The sequence below is a fragment of the Astyanax mexicanus genome, chromosome 21 (genome assembly GCF_023375975.1).
Source record: "Astyanax mexicanus isolate ESR-SI-001 chromosome 21, AstMex3_surface, whole genome shotgun sequence".
NCBI classification, from domain to species: Eukaryota; Metazoa; Chordata; class Actinopteri; order Characiformes; family Acestrorhamphidae; genus Astyanax; species Astyanax mexicanus.
The window spans coordinates 17,584,847-17,608,576 of NC_064428.1; the positions used below are offsets into that span (position 1 = coordinate 17,584,847).

Genomic DNA, 23,730 nt, shown 5'->3' on the forward strand with positions numbered 1-23,730 from the left:
TACATAGTTTAGGTAAATTAATTATTTTTATTAAGTCCTACCGCTCGCTCCCCGCCACACTAGCATTTTTCTCATTACGACTCTTAAACAAACTCATAATTCAGAGGATCCAGTGAAGTTTATGGGTATAAACAACACAGCGCTGACTACAAAACTTCCCCGGTCTATACCTGAGGGGGATTTAGAACCGTATGCATTTCTCTCATACTGCCATACAGCTAAAGGCGCTGTGGAGCACTGTGTAGAAGTGTAGAGCGCCATCAAAGAAGAACAGAACTCCTGCAGCTTCTGCTGCTGCTCCGTACAATATGAGTAACTATAGCCCTTTTAAATATATTAATACTGTAGCTTAAATGATAATATTAATGCACACTAAACTGACTGTATTTGTTAACTGGAGAACCAAGGGAATTGTGATAAAGTGATAAACAGCTGCTTAAATACTGTAATGCCTCTAATAGCTTTAGTAATAACATACTGGTACATAAATTGTAAAAAAAAAAAAGTAAAGCTTTTGATACATATTTCTTTGAATACTTACATTTGGAATATTTTAGTTCCATTTTCAGTGTTTATGGAACTATTTTAAATATTTAGTTTTGTGAAAAAAGCCATGTTAAAGTTGATGGCACATCTCTTTTTAAGGTCTATTGTTTACATTCTTCAGGTGTTTTTCTGATTAAGTTCTGATTTCTTCAGATATTGTGTGATGTTTTGAGATAGAGTAAACCCAATAGCTTTCAAAGCCTTAATTTAAAACCTTAGTGTTGGTATATAGTAGCGTGTGGTTTAGGACACTGTTTTAAATAGTCCCAGCCGTATTTATCATGCATCAACATAGTAGCACAAATCAATGTATTTCGATATTCAATGACATTGATTGTTATAAAGTTGCCCTAGCTCTAATAAGACCAACATGAATAAAACGAATACAAACTACATAAAAAAAAAAACATTCTTTATAACAAACGTCTCACTCATCACTTCAAAGAACAAACATTTGAAGTTATGATAAAATGTCTTTTGCTATTTAGAACTTAATTTGCTGAGTATAAAGAGTGTTTTTACACCTGTAGTTGGTTTCTCTGGTCCAGATCAGCTGATGAGTTTGTATACTTGGAGCGTTTTCTCCCTCTGTTCTCACTTCTGTGTTTCTGAATCAGCAGGAAGAATTTACAAAAGACAGTGACCTTTTCCACATACATTTTTATGACCTGAGGTTTTTGTGTGACATCAACAATATGATGAAGCACATTTAAATGAGCATACATTATCTGTCAGGTTTTACAATACCCACTGACCATATTCTTTAAAGAAACGGTTATGTAAAAACTTAAAAAGAAACTCTTAATGAAACATAAAAACAGAATCAAAACAAAAACAGCCAGAACAGGACTAGAAAAAAGTAGTTTGGTTTACATATGTAACACATACAACATAAAACATGTGTTTAAGGACCTTCAGAATTAATTACAGACTTAATAGAAATAAGAAAAAATATATAAAAAAAAACAATTAGAAATCCATTTTTACATATAAAAAAATATATCTTAAAAAAATAATACTATGACAAAATGTCTCTCCCTTTAGTCTTAGCGGCTTTTTTCGAATGCCGACAGGTTGTGAGCTTTGCAAAATACCCTCCCATTTTTTAAATTTAAAATGAACACTTTTTATTGAAATTTTCCATTTTAATTTCACCATTTTTATCAAAAAACTCTATAAAAACAGGATAAAGTGGAAAGTAATATATTTTACAGATTTAAACATTTTTAAATGTTTTACTAAGCCAAAAAAAGCTAGTTTGGCTTTCAGTTTCATACATTGATTTATTCATCATCTCTGTCCTCCACATGATCGTTGGCAAAGTTGACAATATCATTCAGAGCCATGAGGAGGAGATTGTCAGTAGCTTCATCTGGGCTGATCTCTGTATGATAGTTCTGCACAGGGTAGATGTTGTTCAAGGGGATTCCCAGTTTATGACTGCACTCCTCTACCTAAAGAAACAGTGCATCAATATGATGAGGTTAGCAGTGATCGGAGCATAGTATGGAGTGTTTATAGGGGCAGTCGAGACCCAAGTGTGAAAACAAAAGCATGAAAAATCAAGTTTTGCATAATATTCTCAATTTCTGAACATGCATTAGTTTACAAATGAAATTATATCGACATTTGTGCCCATGTTATTATTACGAAATGCTTATTGCTATCTTACACCCAGTGAACAGTCTATTTTCATGCCTTCTACCTAAGCCATTAAAATAGTGACAGAGCTTAAGCATATTTCTACGCTGATAGTCTGGAAGTGAGCTGTGTTGCTATCTCGGCAGCAGAAACACGACTGATTAAAACTAACAATTAGACTTTAGGTACTATCTTGTCTATGTTATGTGCGGCAATGCATATACAGTGGCGTAAAAAGTGTTTACACCATACAGATTTATTTGGTTTTTGCTTATTTGTCATAATTTCTTATAATTTTATTTTACTTTCACTACTATTACTTTTTTCTTCATAGGTATAAATTCTTTATTTTTTATAAACACACCCATCATTAATAAAGAGAATAAGTACATGCCTTTTGCACATTTTGAGCCATGCAAGGTGTACTTTTCCTGTCATTATGACAGCAAAGACACACTAACACACCATGAATCAAGCTGATTTTCATAACGAATGATACATAATGTTTAATGCTCAGATTCACTTACATTTTCCTCAATCACTTTCTTACATAATAAATAATTGTATGTGTATCTATGATAAAAAGCTGTGTTGTCTTATGTTACTGTGGCAAATTAATTTAATGTTTAATTTAAGTTTAATTAGTGTCCTATTTTTTTACATGAATCTAAAGTATGTACAGATGTAAACATCCATCTTGAATATGAGATTAATTTAGTATATATGTAAAGAAAAATGTTAAATTTATTTTAAATTGTGTCTGAACACATCTTACCTTCTCGCTAATCTTTCTGCTGAGATAGATCTTTTTCAAGTCTTGGTTGACCACTTCACATGCTTGATCCACTTTTGTCAAAACAATGACATGTGGTATGTCTGCAAAACCAAAATATAAGAGAGAAATTAATCATTAAAGGAAATTCATGAAATATTTTGGAATAAAATCTTACATTCATGATTTTTCCCTATTCAGTCAGTGACCTGGTATGTAAAATACACACTTACAAACGATACAGTACCAGTCTAAAGTTTGGACACACTAATTGAATCATTTTTTTTAATTAAATTTATTTTTTACATTGTAGATTAATATTAAAGATATCAAAACAAATAAGGGACACATAAGAAATAATGTAGCAAATTGATGTTTGTTCACAGAATAATTCCATGTGTATGGCTTTAATGTCTTCAATATTAAATCTACAATGTAAAAAATATTTTAAAAAAGCATATTGAACAAAAAGAGGTGTGTTCAAAGTGTTGACTGGTACGGTATGCGATATGTTGTATTTTAAAATCTTAACTTACCCAGGTGTACTGCCTTTGTTCGAATGGTCTTCATTTTGACAAAAACTTCATCATTCATTCTGGATACAGAGTCAGCAGGAAGAATGCACACCAGACAGTGAACTTTATCCTCTGCTTCTGGTTTGGCTTTGTACTTGGGGTGGTCTGCAGTTATAGGGTGCATGGGATTGAACTAAAATAAAATATTTTGGTTTAATTGTCAGTAAATGTACATTTAATTGATTTTATTATGACTTCAAGTGCAAAACAGGATCATTTATAACAATACAAAACAATTCTACATAAATCACAAAAGAAAACAACACATTGAACAAAGTAATAAACAGCATATAGTTTGAGTTGTATACGGATGCTGCACATAAAACTCCTGCTCAACCTCTATTGTCTGTAGTAGCTAGTAAAAGAAACCACTCAGAAAAACAAGTCGATCAGGAAAAGCACCGTGTCTACGTAAACTCGTGAATTCATGGTCTCGCCCAACTTGGTTGAACCCGGGCTGCAGCAAAGCCAACACTAAAGAGCTAACAGCTATGTTTACACCAGCTAATTGAAGGTAGATATCTTGTGTTAGTAACAATAGGTTTAAATAGGATCTCCGGTGAATTCTGCGTTTTACCGAGACCCTAAATATACACTAGGGAAGCACGGTTTCACAAGGTAGCACAACTCGACAAAACACCAGTCAAAGCATGTGCCTTTCCTGTCTGATCTTATGATATAAAGCGAACTCTGGGTCTTTGACGTGATGAAACTACCCAAGCACCAAATCTCCATGTTTTGGCTGACGTTAGTAATCTACAGTAGAGAAACATTAAAAATTATAAAAAATGCTGAATTCCAGGTTTGTTCAAACTTATTTTCTGTTTACTTAGTTAATTGTTCAACACATTTAAAAATATCTAAATGCGTTGTTTAAACTGGGCTGTTTAGGTTACTGCAAAGTACAGTGAGTAGCATGTGGTTTACTACACCAGTACATGACATAAAATACTGATGCCAATTTGATGCTTTTTTATTCATCTTTTTTTCTGGTTATGGATAAGCTTGCAAACTGATACCACATACATGTCACCACATAACTGACACATAAAATAGAAATAGGGGAAAAAAAATCTCCTTTTGTATACTTACAATATAGCCATCTGAAATGTGACCCTTTAATATGTTGATGATATCCTCAGTTTGTATTCCACCAAGATTGTCTGGCTGAAGTCCCATGATGTCATCAAAAACAAAAGGGAAACGCCCCCCTCCTCGCTTCTTCATCTTGTGTGTTTTTATCTAGGGAAAATATGGATAACCTCATTTTTACTAGATTTTTACTAGTTCTTTTCTATTTTTTTTCAGTTAAGCATTTATGTTTTACAGTCTTTCTCAAGGTAATATTCACTCAAAACTTAGAACGTGGAGAGAGCCTCACCACCACAAAATCTGAATCTTAGATAGCCGCACTAAACATCTATAGTAGCAAAAACAGTAGTATTGGATAGTATTATAGATGGTCCAGAATGACCGCATAATGCAATCTGTGAAACATGGGAGTGGTAGTCACACACAGTGAGACAGTGAGCACACACGACCAGAGTGGAGGGCAGAGAAGGTATGTCACCTGACTTAAATTCTACAGCTTGTATGATATTGTAAATTTGCTGTGCCCTTACCACTGGATGTCTAAACCACTGGCAATAAAGTAAGTACACCCCTAAGTTAAAATGGCCGAATTGTGCCCAAAGTGTCAATATTTTTATTTGTTAATATGTTGGAAAACTGCTATGTGGCCCAGTTTCTGGAGGTAGGAGATCATGCTCTGCTTTAGAATGTCACAGTAAATGATGAAATTCAGCTTTCCAGTGCTGGAAGCATTCATAAAGCCCCAGACCTTGATGGACAGTTGCTTGGTCTTGGTACTTCTCACCAGGATGCCACTACACATTCTATACACCATCTGAGCCAAACAAGTTTATCTTGATCTTGTTCGACCACAGGACATGATTCCAGTAACCCATGCTGGCAGATTGCTTGTCTTATGGACTGTCTTGTGCACCAGCTTTAGAAGAGGCTCTCTTCTAGGACAGTGCCATGCAGACAGAGTTGATGCAGTGTGTGGGTGTATGGTCTGGGCACTGCAGGCTGACCACCCACTTTTTCAAGCTCTGCAGCAATGCTGGCAGCACTATTTTCAAAACCATCCTCTGGATATTACGCTGAACATGTGGGCTCAACTTGTTTGGTTGACCCGGGCATGTTTTGGAAAACCGCCATAAGTTTTTTTTAGCTTAGTCGGTCACATTACATCGTGTACAGTAGCTCTTCCATTTCTACTCACTGATGTGTTTACGTGGATGTAACTCAGAGATGTGCGTCCAGAGGACCACAGACCATTCAGCCTGTAATTTTATCAGAGGACGTCTGAGAAAAACATATACGTGGTCTTTTGAAGATGGTGTATGCGTGCTGGGAGCACCTATAGGAATGGACTCTAATGAGTTAGTGTTGTCTAGGTTCATTGCACCTGTGTTTTCAACCACCAAAATAACATCAGAAATTTACCTGAACACACCTCACTTCCAGCTCACCACACCAATCAGTGTAGGAGTGAAGTCTCTTAGGGATATCCTCACTTTTGTTTTGGTGGTTTAGACATTAATGGCTGTATATTGAGTTATTTTGAGGGAAGAATACATTTACACTGTTATATAAGCTGGACACAGACTACTTTTCATTGTGTCAAAGTGTTATTTGTCAGTGTTGTCCCATGAAAAGAGATACTTATATTTCTGCAGAAATGTGAGGGGTGTACTCACTTTTGTGATACACTGTAGATAGGTAGATAGATAGATGGATATATGGATAGATAGTGTATTTCTTGGTATATAAATTTATAAAAAATGTTTACTTACTTTAACAGTAAAGCTTTGGCCAACTCGCATCGTTTGTTCATGAGCACTAATAACATTGCGACCTAAGAGAACCTTCTGGGCTGAATTGACAAAGCATGACTTCCCTGCTCCGGTTGGTCCATACAGCAGAATTCTTAGAACCCCAGCACTTGATCTAAAACCTTCCAGGTATGGCAAAATCTCGTTCTTTTCTCTGAGAAATACAAATTATTCACTCATACATGTCATAAACTGATCAAGCAGTGTTAAATGAGTTTAAACTGAGAATTTACTCTTTTTATACCATTTTTCACATTTTGTCACCATACAACCACAAACTTAAATGTAATGTATTGAGATTTTAAGTAATAGACAAACACAAAGTAGCACATAATTGTGAAGTGGAATGAAAATGATGCATGGTTTTCTAAGTTTTAATCAAATAAAAATCTGAAAAAAGTGTGATGTGACAGGTATTCAAACCCCTAAATAAAATTCAGTGCAAACAATTGTCTTCAGATGTCACCTAATTAGCATCCAGCTTTGTGTAATTTTTCCTCTCAGTACTAATACACCTGTCATGTAAAGGCCTTGATGATCTGTCAGAGAGCACTAGTGAACAAACAGCATCAAGAAGACCAAGAAACTCACCAGACAGCTCAGAGATAAAGTTGTGGAGAAATTTAAAGCAAGATTAGGATATAAAAAAAATTCTCAAGCTTTGAGCTTCCCAATAAGCACTCTTTAATTCATAATCCAAAAATGAAAAAAAAGGAATTAGGTTTATATCAATATCAATATTTATCTGTTAGAATGGCCCATTCATAGTCCTGAACTAAACCCCATTAAACATCTGTGGCAAAACATAAAAAATTCAGTTAAATTATAAAGAATGGTAAAGATCTCAGTCTCTAGATTAAGCTCAAAGCTGGTAGAGACATATCCCAAAAGACTTGCTGTGTAATTTTCGTTTTACTTCACAATTATTTGCTACTTTGTGTTTGTATATATATGAATGGTGTGATCAAATGATGTTATAAATGTAGTCTTAGGGACATGGTTCAGTTTTACAGGCAGATAGGCTCTTACCTCCATGTCACTTTCCTCCAGGGCTTATTTAGTTCTGAGCAATAAGAGTAAAGTTTAGTGTAAGTAGTGATATCTTAAAACATCACATGGAATATTATGAAAAAATAAGAATTGATGTACAATTTGAATTTGTGTATAGTGCACATTTATTTACACTGATCAAGCACAACATCAAGCCTGGTTCTTTTTAGGGATGTGCCATATCGTATTATAATAATATAATATCGTAAACATTTTTGAATAATCATTAACAATATTATACCCTGAAATATCGTGCCATATCACACACCCCTAATTATCACATCAGGGTACTACTTTTTTCTGTTTTTAGCAATAGAAAAAAAAAATCACTTTTCAAATTTATTTATATATATATATTTAATCCCTTAGAAAACTTGTACAAACTGAAATGTTTCATGTCCCCTTTAAAATGTTCTATGCTCAGTGTAACTAAAAAAATAGACAAGGTGTAGAAACAAGGAGGTGGTCTTAATGTTATGCTTGATCAATATATGTATTTTTTATAATTGTATTTTTGCTTGTGTTTATATATTATAATTCAGGCCAGACTTACCTGCTGAAGCAGGAGGGGGTTGAGGAGATGGTTTTGAAAATAATGACCCCATTTAATCCCTGTAAATAAAAAATTATCTGAATAACTGTGTCAAAATTTGTGTAAAACTGTGTAAATTTAGAAAAATATTCAGTCTTGCAGTATCAATATTTTACTATAGACACATATTTACTTAATTTAATGATACTTACCTGCTGTAATTGTCCTTTTTTCTTTGTTGTCATTGATTTAATTAATCTTTTTCTCTAAAATTCTTCTATTCCCATGTCCTCCAGGCCCACATGCAGCAAAACAGGCCTAAACCATGATACTACCACCACCATGTTTCACAGGTGGGATAAGGTTCTTATTGGATTGGATTTAACTTTTTTGATCGGGGAGATTCACGTTACAGCACCACAAACATTTTTAAGCATATAGAAAAGGAAATGTAAAAGACAATCAAACAATAAATATATATATATTTTTTTTTTCTTTGTACATATATACAGTAGACTGTTATGTACTACATAAATAGTGGATGTGGACTGCATGTAAGCTACTTTTTCTATCAGAAAGTAAAAAGCACATGAAAATAATCATAACGTAATTTAAAAACCTTTCCTCACTCCTTCCTTTAAAAAATTTCCTCACTTTCTGAAAAAAAAAAAAAAAAAAAACGGGGACGCCCGGGACAGGACGTGAAAAACGGACATGTCCCGGGAAATACGGACGTTTGGTCACCCTATATAATCTGTCTTTATCTGGTACTTATCTGAACTCACCGGAGCTTCTCTGGTACAGCACAAAAGATTTGTTGAATCTTTTTAGCAAACGGATTCTAATGATTCAGTTCATCTAAAAGAGCTGCTGTGCACATCACTATTAGTTAGCTTCTGTAAAGAATTAACCAACTCCAAATAGCAGGTTTTTGTAGTTCTTGTAGAACTGTTAGAACTACATACAGGTCTGAAAGCACGTCGAAGTGCTGGAAAGGGGCGCAGTTCTCCCGAGCGTTGGTTGCGTCCGCCAAGGAAAACTTACAGAGTTTGGATTGAGCTCAGAGGAGCTCTGGCACAGCACCTCAATGGAGCGCTGCAGTGAGTTTGAAGCTGTAATTTTACTTCTTTAAAAGTTCAATAAATCAAGGAAATCCTACCTAGTGTGCCTTTAACAGCCTTCTGGCTTGTCCGTGTGATCTTTAGAAACCTGCTAAAGATGAGCAGCAATGTTTTTTTGGAAATCAGTGGCTTTCTTCTCGCAACCCTGCCATGCACACCATCATTGTTCAGATTTCTCCTAATAGAGGACTTATGAACATTAATATTAGCTAATGTGAGGGAGGCCTTCAGTTGCTTAGAAGTTACCCCAACCTCACCAACTTTGTCTTGCTCTTGAAGTGATCTTTGTTAGCCAGCCACTGCTGGGGATGGTAACAATGATCTTAAATTTCTTCCATTTGTACACAATCTGTCTGACTATGGATTGATTGGTGGAGTCCAAATTCTTTAAAGATGGTTTTGTAACCTCCAGCCTGGTGAGGTCCTCAGAAATCTCCTTTGTTCAGGCTATAATACACTTCCACAAACATTTGTTGTACAGGGAAGACTTTGAAAGATGCCTCTACTTTAAATAAAACAAGATCTGCCCATTCAAACATTATCGTCACCCCATTAATTAAAAACACCTTCAAACTAACTGAAGGCCGAAATATAGAAAGTTCTAAAGGGTTAATAAAATTTCAAGCACCACTGTGTGTACATTTTCAATCCTCTTGCAACCACCTTGTATGTGCACTTTTAAATCTTTATATTACATTCAAATTTCATGAAGATTGGAATTTTGTTCACATGTACAGATAATATTTTAAAAACTAATCTATTTAAAGAATATTTCCTAAAATATCGTGCCATGTCACCCACCCCTAATCATCACATCAGGATAGTACATTTTCGCTGTTTTTAGCAAAATAAAAATCCACACTGTTCTCATTTCCCATTATATATCTACTAGAGACAGATTATATCTGTCCAGTATCATTTATTTTACTTTTACAGATCAATAACAGATTTCAATTGTACACTCTTGATTAATGACTTCAAATCTTACAAATTAGTTTCAGTTCTTTAAAGGATGTTTGTTATGATCATGTTTACTTTCACTTTCTCTTTCCAGCTAAAGTTCATTTTCATTTTTTTCATGCACTGTTTTTATGTGACCTAAGGGCAGATTTACTTCAAATCGTCAGTCTAATTTCTCGTACTAAAACCTGTATGGTGTGCTAAATGTAACTGGAAGACGATTATTTACACACACAGATCCTCCATCCAAATAATCTACTAAAACTGTACTTAGTCTTTTGATTGACCCAATCCCAGAACAGAAGTCAGATGTTACTGTTTTTTATCTTTTGTCTAACAACCCACTGTTAATAAGGGGAAAATACAAAGCTGATCAGTTTTATTTACTGTAATATAAAAGAAGAAAATCTGGCACACAATACAAACACCTTTAAAGATTAATTTGGGAAGCATTAGTAATGCTGCACTGAAAACACTCAAAGAAATCCTGCAATATTCAGTGTTTTCAGCCAGTCACTTACCAAGCTTTTAAGAATGTAATGTTCTTAATTACCTTGTTGTGATGATCTAGAGAACAGAGTATCTTTGTCTCGTGCCTGTGTCCCCTGTGTACTTACAAGGTGTTCTCACATTCACTTTCACTTTTCACTTTGTGTTAAAGTCTGGCGTGGCTCCAGACTGTTCCAACATGGGGGATGTTTGAAGCCACTCCTTAAATTTGTTCAGATAGACTATTTCTATTATAAAAATGATTTCAACTTTCTGTACAATTCTAACATACACAAGTATGTTAAAACTGTTTTGTCTAGAAGAGAATGAGTTCCTCTTTTGATATTTGGTTCCTCATGTTTTCTTCCTCTTTTTCTGTCACAGAAACTTTTGCCACATTTTAGGCTTCAACATAAAGATATGAAATTGTAATTTTTTGGTGAAGAATCAACAAGTGGGACACAATCATGAAGTGGAACAAAATTTATTGGATATTTTTTACTTTTTTTAGAAATAAAAAACTGAAAAGTGGGACGTGCAATATTATTCAGCCCCTTTACTTTCAGTGCAGCAAACTCACTCCAGATGTTCATTGAGGATCTCTGAATGAATCAGTGTTGACCTAAATCAAGTCTCCGTATAAATACCCCTGCTCTGTGATAGTCTCAGAGTTCTGTTTAAAGTGCAGAGAGCATCATGAAGACCAAGGAACACAGCAGGCAGGTCGGAGATACTGTGGAAAAGTTTAAGGACGGATTTAGATATATAAAAAAAATCCCAAGCTCTAATCATCTCAAGGAGCACTGTGCAAGCCATCATATTGAAATGGAAGGAGTATAAGACCACTGCAAATCAACCAAGACCCGGCCATCCCTCTAAACTTTCAGCTCAAACTGATCAGAGATGCAGCCAAGAGGCCCATGATCACTCTGGATGAACTGCAGAGATCTATAGCTAAGGTGGGAGACTCTGTCCATAGGACAACAATCAGTCATACATTGCACAAATCTGGCTTTTAGGGAATAAAAAGTCTTGTTTAAAGTTTGCCAAAAGCCACCTGGGAGACACACCAAACATGTGGAAGAAGGTGCTTTGGTTAGATAAAACCAAAATCGAACAATTTTGGCCACAATGCAAAACATTATGTTTGGTGTAAAAGCAACTCTGATCATCACCCTGAACACACCACCCCAAAGTGAAACATGGTTAATATTGCATGCCCCACTTTTAAGGTTTTTATTTCTAAAAAAAAAAGTTTTAAAAAGTCTAAAAAAAAAAAATCCAATAGATTTTGTTCAACTTCACCATTGTGTCCCATTTGTTGTTGATTCTTCACAAAAAAATTCCAATTTCATATCTTTATTTTTGAAGCCTGAAATGTGGCAAAAGGTACTTGTATACACACACACACACACACACACAAACACACACACACCGATGGGACAATTTCAGCATCTCCAATTCATTCACCTGACAGCATGGGTTTGGACTGTGGTTAGAAATGGGACAGCACTATACCGTGCTATATTTCTGTCTTAATAAATACAAAAGTACATTTTAAGCACTAAATTGAATTAATTCTATTCATATTCTTGTACTGTGGGCGGGAGCGACAGAAATGTGAATGTGGCGGGTGGGTGCGGGATTAAAACAAGCAATTTTTGGCAGTAGCAGGCGGCAACAGGACTAAAACAAATCTCACGCCTCGACTACTGAAATGCCCTGCTAACTGGCCTCCCGGCCTGTGTAGTAAAACCACTGCAAATGATCCAGAATGCAGCAGCACGTCTGGTCTTCAACCAGCCAAAACGGGCACGTCACCCCGCTGCTCATTGAGCTCCATTGGCTACCAGTTGATGCTCGCATCAAATTCAAAACTTACAATCGCCTACAAGGTGATGACAGAACAGCTCCTTCCTACCTGCACTCACTCCTGAAGGCTTACGCTACCTCCCGGCCGCTGCGCTCCTCCAATGAACATCGCCTCGCTTTACCAAACAAACATTCACACAAAGCAATACAGACTGTTCTCATACAGAGTTCCCCAATGGTGGAACAAACTACCTTCCACTACCAGATCAGGAGAATCTCTCGCTATCTTTAAGAAACTCCTGAAGACAGAGCTCTTCAAAGAGCACTTACTCTCTTAACACCTCTAACAAACTACCTTCCACTACCAGATCAGGAGAATCTCTCACTATCTTTAATAAACTCCTGAAGACAGAGCTCTTCAAAGAGCACTTACTCTCTTAACACCTCTAACACACCAACTACTTCTAACCCCATTTCCTTCTTCCCCTCCTTCACTTCTCTATCCATTTATTTCCCTTCGACCTCCTTTAAGCCCTATCTAAAAATGGTCTATTTTAATTCCTATTACTTTTGTACTTGACTATTGTAAGTCGCTTTGGACAAAAGCGTCTGCCAAATGTAATGTAATGTAATGTAATGTAAAAAACAAGCAGGAGCAAGCAGCAGCGGGTTTAAAAAAGCAGTTCTGCACAGACCTCTACCTAGGTCTTTATGATGCTGTTTGTTTTTTTTTCCACAAGTTTTTTATTTGACAAAATGTGTTAAAAACCATGTATAATTTCGATTATTTTTCACAATTTAAAATCTTAATAAAATACATGTAAAATACAGCTCTGGATTCAGTTTATGAATAATTTTTCTGATTTCGCTGTTCATAGGTATATGTAAAAGTACCGGTATATGTTTGAGTAAAATGAACATTATTGTTTTGTTATAAAAACTACAGACAATATTTCTCCCAAATTCCAGTTATTTGCAGAAAATGAGAAATGGCTTAAATAACAAAAAAGATTCAGACCTTTTAGGCCTCAAATAATGCAAAGAAAACAAGTTCATCTTTATTAAAGATTTAAGAGTTCAGAAATCAATATTTGGTGAAATAACTGTTTTTAACCACAGTTTTCATGCATCTTGGCATCATGTTCTCCTCCACCAGTCTTACACACTGCTTTTGGATAACTTTATGCCTTTACTCCTGGTGCAAAAATTCAAGCACTTCAGTTTGGTTTGATGGCTTTTGATCATCCATCTTCCTCTTGATTATATTCCAGAGGTTTTCAATTTGGTAAAATAATAAAAAAAAACTCATCATTTTTAAGTGTCTCTTTTTTTTGTCCAGAGCTGTATTTGTATAATGTTAAAAAAGGTTAAGGAGTATGGATACTTTTGCAAGCCACTGTATCTATGTGAATAAAAAATCATATGAAAAACAGACAGCAGGTTTACTCAAATTAATCTCTAGTGGACACTAAACTGGATCTGTAACTGATAAGAAAGTCCACATAGAGTAGATAAACCATCAAACACATAAGGAAACATCAAACAGAGGAAAAAGAGGCCCCCAGTTTTACCAGTTTTACCAGCTTTAGCCTGACTTTAACTCAAACTGAAAGTAAACTAGAGATTATATGCTGAAGCCTCTGAATACACAGACAGGGATACTCTGATCTTCAAATCTGTTTGACATAAGGTAATTCATTAAATTTAATTCTTATATTCTCAGTATGTGACCAAAAAATTATTTTATTTTCAAGGTAGAAGTATAGATTTTAGGGTTTAAAATACTTTTGTAGACGCTGAAGTATCAATTAAAGCTTTTTACTCAAGTAAAGTAAAAAAAGAACTGGTTTCAAATCTACTTAAAATATAAAAGTAAAAGTAACAAAGAAAGAAGAAAAAATGCTGTTTATCAAAAGCTAAAAGCAAAAGCTTAGGCGGCGCCACAGGATCCTATAGTGCACAACCCCCCTCCCTAAAACACATTCTTCTAAAAGTCATAATGACTATAATGTTATATTAAAATGTTAATGTTGATAAATTTGGGATGCACTGTGCTTTCTGTTTCAGCTGGATATATGCTCATTGATAATTAATGTATTTTAGTAGAATGTAAATATATTAAAGTTAAACTCGAGTTCTCTTGAGTCTCTGCAGGGATCATCTTCATACTAGACTCCATACATCTGCTATGTTCTTGCTGAAGTGTGTGTGGGGGGGTGATGTGTGCAGGTGTGATGGATCATGTATAAACCGATAGGGAGTCAGAATGGTGTTTCTGGATGGAGAGATTTATCTGAATAGGGATTTTTTGAACGATGAGAACAAGCTGAAATAAAATATAAGTAACGAGGCTATTTTTAAAATGTAAGGAGTAGAAAGTTCAGATAGTTGTGTAAAAATGTAAGAAGTAGAAGTAAAAAGCATACAATAAAAATAATTGCAGTAAAGTATAGATAACCAACATTTCTACTTAAGTAAAGTAATAAGGTATTTGTATTTCATTACATGACACCTCTGGAAGTCTACTATTTCTACTATGTAAGAGACATCTTTCACAATATAGGCTAAATTTTATGACCTTCCCAGTTTATTGTGATAAACTTTACAGCCAACATTTTCAACTCTTTCTTCAGAACTTTTCTCATCACCTGGTTAAGGAGAGGTTTCACCAGATTTAAACACGATTTAAACACACTCCAGTAAAATCTTCAGATTATTTGGGCCCACACAAAAAAAAAAATACATAAGAAATATTGACAGAAAGCATTCAATATGTTTTAAAGACGAACATTATGTTTTGGAGAACATATTTCAATAACAATTCAGTTTTATTTAGCTTTAATAATAAATATTATTTTTTTATAAATATTTTTGAATGGAGAGACCATGCATATTTTTATTTAAAAACTATGATAAAATCAGGCCATTTAAAAATGCACAGTATTGTGATATACAGTATTCTCTTAATAACACAGGTGTCCCAAATATGTCTTGGATTTGTGCTATAGTAACAATATACTTTTGGTTCCATAAATAACCATATTTGTAATGGAGATGTTTAAGTGTTAGGAAACTTGTAAAGTTCTATAGAACCTTCATTTCTTAAAATGTCTCTTTATCAGTTTAATTCATGTTCAGTGTATTTACATGTTCATTATGTTTTTATCATAGAGAGAAAAAATGGGATCTCGCTCCTCAAAACCATCTCTTACTGCTCCACCCTCTGCAGGTTAGTATTGGTTATTAGTCTTTAGTTATTAGAATCTAAATGAATGTGCAATATATGTATTTTATATTAATATGTAATTCTTTATATATTGTTTGTAATTTCTAAAATTTTAAATAATATTTAACATCATTTTTCATTTCAAATCCACTCAGGTTAAACAGACAAACATTGCCTACTGACCTACAGTGGCGTGAAAAAGTATTTGCCCCTTACAGATTTCTTTTGTTGTTGTGCTTTTGTCATACTTACATTTATCAGATTATCAAAAAAAAACTTGAATTTAACTTTAGTAAATATAAAAGCTACCCCCCCCCCCCCCCCCCATTTAAACCATTAAACCATTTAAAGAACTGCATATAAAATAACACAATGACTCGTCTTACACTTGCCAAAAAACATCTTGATGATCTACATGACTTTGGGTAAATATTCTTTGGACTGGCCTAACAAAACTGGAACTTTTTGGAAGTTTTGCATCCCGTTATATCTTGTGTAAAACTAACATATCATTTTAGAAAAAGAACATCATACTGAATGTAAAATATGGTGGTGGTAGTGTGAGGGTCTGGGGATGATTTGCAGCTTCATAGACTGGACAGCTTGCTGTAATTGGTGGAATCAGTAATTCTGCTGTTTATCAGAAAATCCTGAAGGAGAATATGCGGCCATCTGTTCGTGACCTCAAGCTCAGGTGTACTTGGGTTCTGCAGCAGGACAATGATCCAAAACACATAAACAAGTTTAATTTGGCCTAGTCAAAGTCTAATTGAGATACTGTGGATTAGATTGGTTTGGATATATGTTTTGCTTTAATAAATAAAATTATCAGAAAAATATCAGTGTAACAAAAATGCAGGAATGAAAGAAATCTGTAGCGGGACTTTTTCACTCCACTGTAACTGTAAAATATAACTTTAATAACCCTCCCTGTGTTTCAATAATTATTTTATAGACTTTAATACACCATGGAGAAAGGTGGATTGGACGTAAGTAAATCATTTTGTTTTGGTCAGTAAATATTATACATGCTTGGCACTAAATCTGCAGTGTTTGTGGTGTAGGTTGAGTTTTGAATTATTCCTTAGTTAATTTTTTTTTTTTAATCCAACACAATATTATTCCTAACATTTGTTAATTCAGCTGGAAAAGAGAGTGAAGACAAAGGGGCAACAAGTGCTAAACACCTCTGGAAACTCCTTTAAGACTGTTGGAAAACCATTTCAGGTGACCACCTCTTGAAGCTCATTGAGAGAATGATGCCGAGAGTGTGCAAAGCAGTAATCAGAGCACAGGGTGGCTATCTTGAAGAAACTATAATATAATTATTATTTAGTTATTTCACCTTTTTTCGTAAGTACATAAAACTCCATATGTGATCATTTATAGTTTTGATCCTTCAGTGAGAATCTACAATGTAAATAGTCATGAAAATAAGAAAACACATTGAATGAGAAGGTGTGTCCAAACTTTTGGCCTGTACTGTACATATTTCTAGATTTTCGGAAGCATACTCGTGGACAGCAACTCAATTTTTGTTTTATTGTGTATTATTTTGCATTATAAATTTAGTAAAATTTGCTTTTTATATTCTGAACAGCAAAACAGAACAATTGAAAGATGAGTTAAGAGGCATACAGCTGAACCATCCACAACTCCAGCATCTCAGAATCCTGCTACATGGACCAGTGGGAGCAGGAAAATCCTGCTTCATAAACTCTTTGCAGAGCGTCTTCCAGGGAGAAATTAAAGCAATCACATATGAACAATCATTTGCAAAGAAAAGCTGTACAAGGACTGTAAGTCTACTTACTTATACTTGTATATGTAATGTCTACAAAATAATCTAAACCCTGCAAAATGCCTCTATCTACAATTTACTGGTAGCACACAGTACACACAACTATACACACAGCCTGTCTGTCATGTACTTGAAGAAGATTTGATAAAATTGCACTGATTCATTTCCAATGTTCTCCCCATTCTGGAACGCCAACTACCCAATCCAACCCCTTTCACATGAATTCCGCCTATCATTAGTAATGCCCCAAAAACTAGAAAGATGAAGACTAGCACATGCTTTCTCAGACACATGTGGGTAGTCAATGGGCCCAGTGACAATCACAGTGACCCAGATCCAATACATCAGCTAACAGAACCCTGTGATGACCAACATCACACTGGGAGTGATATAGGGAAAAAAGCATCATTCATCCTGCTCTCTCAGACTCTGGCTGCTGATGGCTTGCAGCATAATTCTAGATCTAAACTGATGATCTGTGAAATACAGGGACAAAGATTAGATGGTAAAGATTAGGTGTTGGTGTATATTAAGTTGTAGGTTAAGAGTAAATTTAGATTACAGTTATATAAGGAAGTTTTAGACAATATTTTGTCTCTGTATATTTTTTCTGCTCTAATCCAAACTCACTCCCCTTTCATCTGTTGTACTGTACCCAAGAGACTCTATCCAATATGCAAAGTCAGTAAAAAGTTTGGACACACCTTCTCATTCAGTGTTTTTATTATTTTTTTCCTACATTATAAATGAATACTGAAGTAATCCAGCCTATGAAGGAACACACAAGAAATCAAGTAGTAACTTAAAAAAGTGTTAAACAAACAAAAATACTCTGTGAAGCATCTAGATGATCTTATCTGAGGCTGTGTTAATTTACGGTTTCTGATGCTGGTAACTATGATGAACGTATTCTGTGCAACAGAGTAAACTCATGGTCTTCCTTTCCTGGGGTGGTCCAGATGAGAGCCAGTTTCATCATATTGCTTTGATGGTCTTTGCCACTGCACTTAAGAATACTTTCAAAGGTCAAAGAATTATTTTGGTAACTGACCATTATTTCCTAAAGTATTTGTTTCTTTACTTTGTTGAGTATTTATTGCTTTAATATGGATTAGAACATTATTTAAATAGAACTATTCACTGTATACCAACTCTACCTCTTCACAACTTTACAACTGATGCTCTCAAACACATTAAGAGGGCAAACGTTTTGTTGAGGGAGACCATACATTTTATTATCTGCTGAATTTCTTTTTTTCAAAGGTTTTCCATAATTCATGTATCATAAGCAAGTTACTAATACTCTTACTCTCTCCACAGTACAAAACATACAGAATTATCACCAATAATTCTGAGACTCTTCCCTTTATCTTTAATGATGTTATGGGCCTAGAAGCAACAGAGGAAGATGGAATGCATCCTGAAGATGTTGTAAATGCAATGCTGGGTCATATAAAGGATGGATACAAGGTAAATACAACTTCCCCCTCAACTACCTGTCAAACCTATCAAATATCAAGGAATATTATGATTTATTGTGGTTTTGTTTCTCTTCAGTTTAATCCTACTACCCCTATAAGTGCTGAGGACCAAGGTTTCATAAGAGAACCCAGTCTCCAGGACAAAGTTCATTGTCTGGTGAGTGTGGTGCCTGCAAACTCCATCTCCCGAATGGAATACGGCGTTATCAGTAAGATGGGAATTGCTAGGGAAAATGCCAAACGTCTAGGTGAGTCGATATTGAAACTGGTTTACAGCTCTGTTTTGTTTTTGCTGAATTTCGTTTGAATAAAGAAACAGTGTTTAAGGTTCACCATGTATTACCATGTATGGAGCTGGTTTAAAAGATGTATTAGATTTCATTTATGCACTCTAAGAAAAGTAAGTACAGATATGTACTTAAAATAGTACAAAGCTTGTCGCTGGGGCTGTATCTTATATTGAGGTACAAAAAGTACCTTTCAGTGAAAGTCCTTTTTTGACCCATGTTTTTGTGCCAGTAAAGATTATAAACATTATCATCAACTGAGTATGTGTCAAACACTTGATGATCCACAATTGTCTGGCTTTCACATAAAAAACATGCGCAATTATAATATATATTTTTACTTTATCAGTGCAGTGATACAGAATACTGAATGTACATTTTGGCTGACTAAATGGTACAAATCTGTACTTATTGCTGTTTGGAATGACTTTGTTAATATATTTCATGCATGGGTTTCAAGATTCTTTAATTTATGTATTTACCCAATACGCATTTTGTATTTGTCTTTATGTTTACATTTATTTATTTATTGGTTTTGATAAAAATGTAGGGTATATTGGTACCTTATCAGGAATTAAAACTAGTTGTGCTCATCAGGCATCCCTCATGTGGTGATCATGACGAAGGTAGATGAAGACGTCTGTCCACTGGTTCAGAAGGATCTAACACAGATCTACAAAAGCAGGAAAATCAAAGAAAAGGTTTGTTGTATTCTGATGTATATTCACTTAAACTCTTTACATTTAGACTTTTTAGAGAAAACCAAAAATGAATCCTATAGACATAGACCAGTATAGCCACTTAGCACTTTCCAAAAACGGTGTTTAACATGTTTAAAAAGTAACAACCCAGCTGGCCAGAAACGTCAGTAGATGTTAATTACATGTTGAATGTTGGTCATGACATCAAATGACAAAAAATTTATGTCAGTATAACATCTAATACTGTTACGTGCCTGCAGGTAATCTATGCTATATACTATTTACAGTGTATCACAAAAGTGAGTACACCCCTCACATGTCTGCAGATGTTTAAGTATATCTTTTCATGGGACTCATCAGACCATAGAACATGGTTCCAGTAAACCATGTCCTTTGTTGCCATGTCTTTAGCAAACTGTTTGTGGGCTTTCTTGTGTACAGACTTCAGAAGAGGCTCCCTTCTGGGTGAAAGCCATGCAGCAGTGATTTAGTGTGCGGTGTATGTGTACCTCTTTAATTTCTGCAGCAATGCTGACAGCACTCCTCTGTCTATCTTTTAAAGGCAGCATTTGGATGTGACTCTAAGCATGTACACTGTTCTGAGTTCTTTGCCATGAGGTGAACCTGAGACCTAGTAACACTAATGAGTCACATGACATTTTGGAGGGAAAATGACAAGAAGTGCTCAATTTGGACATTTAGGGGTGTAGTCTCTTAGGGGTGTACTCACTTTTGTTGCCGATAGTTTAGACATTAATGGCTGTATATTGAGTTATTTTGAGGGAAGATTACATTTACACTGTTATATAAGCTGCACACAGACTACTTTTTTTTCTTTGTGTCAAAGTGTCATTTTGTCAGTGTTGTCCCATGAAAAGATATACCTAAATATCTGCAAAAATGAGAGGGGTGTACTCACTTTTGTAATACACTGTTGTGATTTGTCTTATTTTGCCTCAGAAACAATTTTGGTTACTTATCTTTTTCATTTTCTTTAAGTTCAGATGCGGAACTGCAGCGACAGACTCGGCCCACCCATGAAGTGCGTCTTCCCTATCAGCAACTATCACGAAGAGACTGAAATAGACAACAACAAAGATGTTCTGATTCTGATGGCATTGTTGTACATTGTGAAAGTAGCTAAAGATTATGTTAAAGTGTGACTTTGATTTCATTTTACAAAAAGGTTTTTAAGGATCTGTAATGTGATTCTGTGACTGCACTGACTTTTTTTAAACACTGTTGAGTCTGAGAATAACTGAAACCTACTGTAGGACATATTCAATATTGTACATGTTGTAAAAGAGTTTGGGCACCCCTAATCATTTTCATGGTTTTTGTTTATAAATCAATGATTGTTCAAATCAGTAATTTTAGTTAAATATATCATACAGCCTCTTCTTGTGTAAAGTGCGCTGAATAGTTGAACGATGCACAGCGACGCCATCTGCAGTAAGATGATGTTGTAGGAATATTCCTTTTAACAGAGAAGTGGGGACAGACCAGTCAGGCCTGTTTAGAATGCCAATAATTTGTGGAATGTAAGAAGTCAAAACATTTCATGATCTATCTTGTCAAAAGAAATACTTTCACTTTCAGAACTGAAACAGCACAATACAGTATTTTTCAAAGCCATTAGATTAGCAAACATAACAGAGACGGGATTACTTTTCTCATTACTGCCTGTAAAATGTAATCTCATTCCTTATCACTTTACTTTACATACAAATACTTACAAGTACTCACAATCTTGTTACATGTTTTATATAAAATAGGACCACAACACAGCAGAATAAATTCTGTTTGATTTGTAAATTAAACAAATATTTGCTAATCTTTTACCAACTCTGAATCTAATAACACATGTATTTAATTATTCAAAACATGTACTGGTCAAACTCAGACAGCTTCACTATTTTTACAAGGTTTTCTTACAATGTTTAAAAGCAAGTCCACTTAACTGTAAGTTAAAGAAATGGTTAACTGTAGGTTTAAATAACTGATGTTTATGACAAAAATGCAAAGCTATTTTTCTCTTTTCAAGAAGACCCAAACCTGACATTGGTCAAATGTATTATTATGTAATTTATTAAATTATATGAATTAGAAAAAGTGATTTAGACTAACTAATATTCACATTATTAAATCAATAAACCGGGGGACAATACTCACTCCTGTTACTTGAACTAACTCCTGTCACTGGCACTCACTCCTGTTCTGTGCTACTGGCACTAACTCCTGTCACTGGAACTCACTCCTGTTACTGGCACTAATTCCTGTTAGTCTTTATGTTTTGAGTAACAGGACTGAACGTAACAGGAATAAGTTTTTAGATTAGAATGAGCAAAAACATGAAAAATGGCTAAATGGCGGCTATTCTAATAGCATGAGGACACTGAGCACATTCTAGTGATTTTCCCAATTTTTATTTTATTTTATGTGTTTATGTGTTACAGTAACAGGACTGAGTGAAAACCCAGGGAAACACAGAAAATGTATATTTTAACTTAAATATTATGGATTTATTATAAAGAAACATATTTTTAAAGCATAGAGGCGATTTGGAGTCACACAACAATGCAACAACATTACTTCTCTGAAAGATTTTGATCATTATATTTTATGCTGAAGTTTATAGTTAGAGAATGGGGACAGGTAACATATGTCATATTTTTAGTATTCTAAGTAGTTTTTATTAATGTTTTCAATTATTTATCAATTTTTTGCAATCAGGTCAATGTACAAGACACTATGCTTGATAATAAAATGTATTTTATTTTATTTATGAGTTATACTGTGTGCACATTTATACATTTAATTTCCTGGGGAAAGGAATGGCGCAGATTTGGCAGAATATGCCATAAAAACCTGCCTCACACCAAAGCATTTATTTTTAATTTCTCTGTTCATGGTAAATATAAAATAAAGAGTTATGTCAGTGGTATGTTTATTTGTGTTCAAAAGATAAAACTGAGATAAAGGTTTATTTATATATGTGTTAATAAAAATAAGATGATAAATGATATTCAGAATGAATCTGTCACTGTATGAAATAAAACTGGACACTAGATGGCTGTGTGGAGTCATGTTTAAAAATCTTCACAATATTGACCCCTTTTTTGTTACAATTTGTTCAGCGGTGTTAATGCTTTGAAATGTTTCATAATGACCATCATTATTAAAATGTATTTTGCAACAATCTATTATAATCTTCCTGATATATACAGTGGTGTGAAAAATGTTTGCCCCTTCATGGTTTCTTATTTTTTCGCATGCATGTAATTTTTTATATGTTTCAGATCATCAAATATTAATATAATCAAAGACAACACTAGTAGGGACATGGTGAGCACCACATACTAAGTGGTGAGCACCAGATAGTAAGTCATAGTTTAAACTGACAAATGTTCCACAGTGAAATAAAGTTGTTAGCTAGATAGTTAGCTATGTTAGCTAATGTTAACTACTTTATTTAAGTGGGGAATGTTTTAGCTAATGTTAGCTATGTTCACAAATGCTAACTACTTTATTTCAGTGGGAAATATTTAAGATAATGTTAGCTATGTTCACTAATGTTAACTATTTTATTTAAATGGGGAATGTTTTAGCTAATCTTAACTACTTTATTTCAGTGTGGAATGTTTTAGCTAATGTTAACTACTTTATTTTAGTGGGGAATGTTTAAGCTAATGTGAGCTAGGTTAGCTAATGTTAACTACTTTATTTCAGTGTGAAATGTTTTAGGCTAACGTTAGCTAGGTTAGCTAATGTAACTAAGTTACTTTATTTCAGTGGGGAATATTTTAGCTAACGTTGGCTAGGTTTTCACATTAAAA

General features: G+C 34.5%; 2 protein-coding genes across 2 annotated transcripts; one reads left to right on the plus strand and one right to left on the minus strand.

The window, feature by feature from the left end:
* Positions 1–1,188: 1,188 nt before the first annotated feature.
* On the minus strand, positions 1,189–10,733 carry LOC103035373 (interferon-induced protein 44-like). The gene is made up of 8 exons (XM_049469870.1): positions 10,651–10,733; positions 8,038–8,096; positions 7,464–7,497; positions 6,396–6,588; positions 4,627–4,776; positions 3,496–3,667; positions 2,963–3,063; positions 1,189–2,000 (listed from the first exon to the last, which is right to left on the minus strand). The coding sequence occupies exons 2-8, from the start codon at positions 8,087–8,089 to the stop codon at positions 1,830–1,832; spliced, it is 873 nt and encodes a 290-aa protein (XP_049325827.1). The 5' UTR covers positions 8,090–8,096; positions 10,651–10,733; the 3' UTR covers positions 1,189–1,829.
* Positions 10,734–11,661: 928 nt separating this feature from the next.
* On the plus strand, positions 11,662–21,833 carry LOC111193457 (interferon-induced protein 44-like). The gene is made up of 6 exons (XM_049469478.1): positions 11,662–11,681; positions 17,225–17,423; positions 18,746–18,895; positions 18,983–19,154; positions 19,791–19,984; positions 20,899–21,833. The coding sequence occupies exons 1-6, from the start codon at positions 11,662–11,664 to the stop codon at positions 21,055–21,057; spliced, it is 894 nt and encodes a 297-aa protein (XP_049325435.1). The 3' UTR covers positions 21,058–21,833.
* Positions 21,834–23,730: the final 1,897 nt, after the last annotated feature.

What these genes read in the sequence shown, in the direction of transcription:
- LOC103035373 (XM_049469870.1), bottom strand. Translation starts at nt 8,089, where the DNA reads ATGGGGTCATTATTTTCAAAACCATCTCCTCAACCCCCTCCTGCTTCA. An exon ending in TGGAGGAAAGTGACATGGAG is followed by an intron (nt 6,589 to 7,463) that starts GTAAGAGCCTAT and finishes TGTATTTCTCAG; the next exon opens with AGAAAAGAACGAGATTTTGC. An exon ending in AACAAAGGCAGTACACCTGG is followed by an intron (nt 3,064 to 3,495) that starts GTAAGTTAAGAT and finishes TTGGTTTTGCAG; the next exon opens with ACATACCACATGTCATTGTT.
- LOC111193457 (XM_049469478.1), top strand. Translation starts at nt 11,662, where the DNA reads ATGTGGAAGAAGGTGCTTTG. An exon ending in AGAAAAGCTGTACAAGGACT is followed by an intron (nt 17,424 to 18,745) that starts GTAAGTCTACTT and finishes CTCTCTCCACAG; the next exon opens with TACAAAACATACAGAATTAT. An exon ending in ATATAAAGGATGGATACAAG is followed by an intron (nt 18,896 to 18,982) that starts GTAAATACAACT and finishes GTTTCTCTTCAG; the next exon opens with TTTAATCCTACTACCCCTAT.